We start from the raw sequence: 5,208 nt of genomic DNA, 5'->3' as shown, positions 1-5,208 counted from the left end.
AGATTTATGTTTATAAGAAAACAGATATATAATAACAAATAATAACTTTATTTATCAAAAAATGCTATGAGGATAAAAATAAACTTTCTTTTCTATAATGTTCTTCAATAAAGCCACCTTCAGCTTCAACAACTGCTTCTATATGAGATCTAAATCATCTACATGTTCGAATCAAGTGGTCCTGGTTCATTTTGGACATTACTCTGACTATGACATCTTTCAAAAAATCTTGGTGTTATGGGCATGTTCATTGACCTCTCTCTCAACAATGCTCCACATGTAATAGTCCAATGGATTGAGATCTGGGAAATTAGGAAGCCAAATGTTAGGGGCTATGTGATCATGAAAATTTTCAGCCATTCATTCCTGTGTTATTAGAGCCATGTGTGATAGTGCAGAGCCTTACTGAAACACATATGGCATTCCATTGCATACACTGTCTATCTATGGCTTAACAATTATTCCAGGACCTCAATGTAGGCGGCAGAGTTAACTCTAAGGCCTTGTGGAAAGAAGTGAGGAGGCATCACATTGCTGACAACCCTGAAAACCTGATACTTGCAGGAAATTTTGTATGCGTAACACTTGCTACTTCAGAATGGTCTGCACATAACCATCTGTCATTCCTTCTGTTAACTTATTGATCTTGGGCAAAGTTTTTCTTGTTTGAGAAAAACCAAATCAAATCTTCTGTTGGATTTTTCATTTTGTTTAAGAGCCTTTTAGATTTGCTGTAGTGATTTTCTTTTGCTTTTTCTGACAAATTGATCTTTTCTCATCATATAAGACTTATATCTGATGTCTTCGTGGACAACATTTCTGACTGTTTCTTCTGACACATGGAGATCTTTTGCAATTAACCTCATGGACTTTCTGGGTTTGTAATCAAATGGTCTGTTGATAAATTCAAGTGTTCTGATGATTTCAGAGCATTTAGAATGCTTTTGATGCTTTGATACTGGTGATACGATACCATCTTCAGTCTCTAGCTCCTTACAAATTTTGTAGATGAAAGATCTATAAACTTTTGAAAATCGAGATATTTCTAAATTGCTATGCTCAGCCTTTATAACCACAATAATAGTATGCCTCTTCATTTCTTGAGTAAGCTGAGGGTCTGCCATTATTATTTTCTGAAACAAAGATTAGGGTCTATCCTTGATTCTAGTTGTCATCTTCGGTGACATTGTGGTATTTATTTGTGATCGTGGCAGTAACTATACTCTCAACAACTAAGTGAAAAGGAAGGGAGAATCAAGAGGTGTCTGTGTCTTCTCACAACTACATACTCACTTAAAACAATTGCCAAATGTATGGTACATATAACCAAGCCATATTTTTTCAGAGGTGATGGCTGCCTTGAAAAACAGAAGTTTAGAGAAATTACATAAGAACAGATCCTTGCAATGTTTCACTTTGAAAATTTCTATTTCTAACTAATTGAAATTTGTTGTATATTATTATAGGCTGGGAAATATGTTGCTGGTCAGCATTTTGCTTTGTTTCTTAAGGAGATGCTTAGTAGTTTGTGTATAAGCAAGTATTTTATTGATGGTAATGGAACTTAGGATGGCATGTAGGGAGGAAGTTGCTGCAGACATCATATATTTTTTGTGAGGAGTTTGTTGATTTGATGTAATGATTGAAATGTGTGTTGTGATCTACAGGGTAAAGAACTCTCCTAATAAAATCTGAAAAATTATTTTTGGATCTTATTTTCATTATTGCCTACATAGACAGACTCTCACCTACTGCCTCAAGTTCTAATCTATTCTAGAGATAATCCGTGAGAAATGAGTCGAGTAATATTAAGTAATGATGTGCAGCTCTAATAGCACAGTTTTATCTGTAACTCATTTCTGCACCAAACTGGTGCTTACACTGTCTATCCTTCATGGTTATTTACTAATTTCCAGTGTAAGTAGGAATTTCAACCATGTTTCGTGGTCTGCTACCACAACAGCTCCTTTATAGGATCCAGTTAGCTCAAGACATTATCAGGAGGAACCACGTCCGGTTTCGGCCCCTACTCCTCTACCGTTTTGACGTGGCCCCCCCCCCTTTCGGAGGTGTCTTCAGCTCTGGTGTTGGGTGCATGTCTTCTTTCTTCTATTCCCTGGCCTCTTCGATGCAGCATCAAAGAGTGTCAGCGTCCGACTGATTGTCATGTCAAATTCCCCTTTTTATACCTGCTGCTAGGCTCCAGCAGGCTTCCCCCAAATGCTTTTGATTTCTTGGAAAATGGTACATGGTAACCTTTTGATAAATATTTTCTTTCTTTTATTTTTGTATCTAAAAGGATTGCTTTCATTTATAATGTGATGGCTATAAATCTTATTATTTTGTTTTGTTATTAAATTTGATATGTTTTAAGTTTTGTTAAAGACAAATTGAGAGGAAATGTTATTTACTAATTCAAATAACTATTCTGATAAATAATATATAAATGTATTAATATATGAAATAGCTTTAAATTTAAAAGCATTCCATAGTAATGGTAAACATTTTGGGTAAAAAAAATTATTTTGGAAAAGCTGCAGGAAACTTCCTTTTGACATTAAAGGTAAGATATTTCATAATCTAAAAGATTTAATTATTTTGTTTTGTATTTTCACTGTTAAAAGTAATGTATAATATATGTATTCCTTTTAGAACCTCCATCACCTCCTGGAAATATTGTTGTTGATGATGTGAACTATGACACTGTGACTCTATCATGGAAAGAACCAAGGAATGCTTCAGTGACCAGCTATCTTCTAGAAATTAAGCATATAGAAAGAAAATTCTGGAAAAAGGAAGCTCGATTGCCTCCTTATATGCTTCACTATCAGCTGAAGAATTTATCTGATGATGATATACTTTTAGTTCGAGTATCAGCATCGAATCAGTATGGTACCAGTGAACCTTGTACTCTCACCTCACCCATACACATTAAATTTCGCACGAGTAAGTAGGTATTTTCCTTATATAAATGGCACTCGTCAGTGTCTTCTCTTCAGGTGAAAATATCAGAGAGTAATTAGTAATTTCTTTAAATATACAGAATATTAACTTTTTATGTAATCCAGTCAAAACATTGTCTCTTGAAAAGTGGAATTAATACTGTATTTATTGGGTTCTAGTTTTTTGACAACATTCTTGATAAAAGAAATATAAATGCACACACACACACATGCACACATATAATCATACATACACACACACGCATAAATATATATAAATATATTTCTCTGTAGTTTTACGCATATATTTGATATAAAAAACCTTCTTCATTAAATAGTATTTTCCAGTAACTTTAATCTATTTATAAAGTGAATAATTTTTATTTCGAACCAATTAAAAGCAATCAATATTTTACAGAATAATTAACAAAATTTATATGTAGACTTGCATTTTAACAAATACCTTATGTATGTTGTCTTTATAAACCAGTTTATCTGTTTTAAATTTTTCATTTCAGAGCCTTGGTAACTTTGCATGTTATGGTGATGCTATTGATAACTGAATTACACTAGAACTGGTTCATTTTAAACTTATTATTAGTTTTCTTTATTTTGAACTAACATTGAATGTTATATTTTGAAAACATTTTGAATAAATATCATGTTTGGTTTTACAAGTATTTAACACATCTTTATAACTATAAATTATAATGTTAAATATGAAAATTTTTCTGTTCATCATTTATGAATATATGAATAATTTTTGTGTCATTCATACTAATGATATCCTTATAATACATACATACATACATACATACATACACACACACACACACAACATACCACCATGGAAGGCAGACATTAAATGAGTATGATAATGAGGATACATACATGCCCACATGCATGCATACATACATACATACATACATGCATGCATGCATACATATCACATTACATCACACACATATTTACAGCACTTGGGCATGGAATGTAAGCAAGTGAGTGAGTATGCAAAATTGATTTTATTTCACTTACTGTTACTGAAAATTTTCAGCAGAGCAATCATCAAATATTTAGATATTCAAATAGAAAAACATTTCAAACTTTGACTCAATGATCACTTTTCCTGCCTTTTATTTATTGGCAATTATATCAAAGAAATTTGATACAAATCTTCCCCAAAGAGAACTCTAACCAGTTGCTGAAAAATCCCTATTCTGTAAGCCTAATCATTTGAATGCTTATTCATAAATTTCAAGGTATATATGACCATTGAGTCTTATCACTAGACAGCTAATTTTGCTTAAATATTTAGGTAAAGATTGAATTCTTTTCAGTTGCAACTAAAGGTGTTCCTTCTGCTTCATACATTCATTATTCTTAAGATTGGATGTTTCATTTCTGGACTTTTCCTTACCAGATACATAAATTTATTTTACTATGCACATGAAAATAAAGCTTAAACAATTAAGCCTCTTTTTAAACAATATACCTTTTAAATATCAAAGGCATAATGTGTCTTTAGAAAAAAAAAACAAATGAAAAAAAACACATAGAAGACAATAAACCAATTTTCTGAAAGGTCCTGGTAATGAAAAACCTGACAAGTCACTTTTGTATAACAATATGATTTACAATAAATGAATTGCGTGGAATGGGGTAGACAATCTAACAAGAAACTGTGACACATGGTATCATTGGAAATACAGTGGTCATAATTTTTCACTTGGAAATAGCTAGTAATGTTTCATAGCCCTTACAGTTATACTTTTATAATTCCTTTCATTCTTCAGCCTTTCATGGCTATGTTCAAAATACTATTGCAAATATCAAGTATTGTGACCTGAAAATATTGAATACTAGCAGAGGCAAAATATGCTGTATAGAAATTTGAGAGGACATTCTGTAGATGGACTCTCAGATGAATGATGGCTGGGTGCCTCTCATGAATGGGGAAAATTGAAGATGTGCCAAAAAGCCTCATTGGTACTTGGAAACTTTTACGAAAATTAAAATGGGGATTAAATGAAAAAAATGATTTACGTGAATATCCTCACAAGAGTAATTGAAATAAATGGCGATTGTGGAACCCCTCACTCACGCACGCACGCGCGCGCGCATTTAAAGTGTGTCTTTGTAAATATGTTTGTATACATTTATATGTGTGTGTTTGTAAGAGACAGAGTGTGAGTGAGAGAGAGAGGTTTGTTGTCATGTATACGTACATGCATAAATATACATACATCTTTGGATGTATGCATATGAC

The 5,208-nt window shown here is 32.5% G+C and overlaps 1 protein-coding gene across 1 annotated transcript in view; it reads left to right on the top strand.

Moving 5' to 3' along the window:
* Window positions 1–5,208, top strand: part of LOC106877301 (titin) — a gene marked incomplete at its 3' end in the record, with an annotated part of 606,785 nt that overhangs the window by 425,851 nt on the left and 175,726 nt on the right. Inside the window, exons 275-276 of the mRNA XM_052965881.1 lie at window positions 1,467–1,554; window positions 2,647–2,946. Coding sequence (XP_052821841.1) covers window positions 1,467–1,554; window positions 2,647–2,946 — 388 coding nt within the window. The remainder of the gene's footprint in view (window positions 1–1,466; window positions 1,555–2,646; window positions 2,947–5,208) is intronic.

This window comes from Octopus bimaculoides, chromosome 2 (genome assembly GCF_001194135.2).
Source record: "Octopus bimaculoides isolate UCB-OBI-ISO-001 chromosome 2, ASM119413v2, whole genome shotgun sequence".
In the NCBI taxonomy this organism is placed as follows: Eukaryota; Metazoa; Mollusca; class Cephalopoda; order Octopoda; family Octopodidae; genus Octopus; species Octopus bimaculoides.
This window is presented reverse-complemented; position numbering and strand designations above follow the sequence as displayed.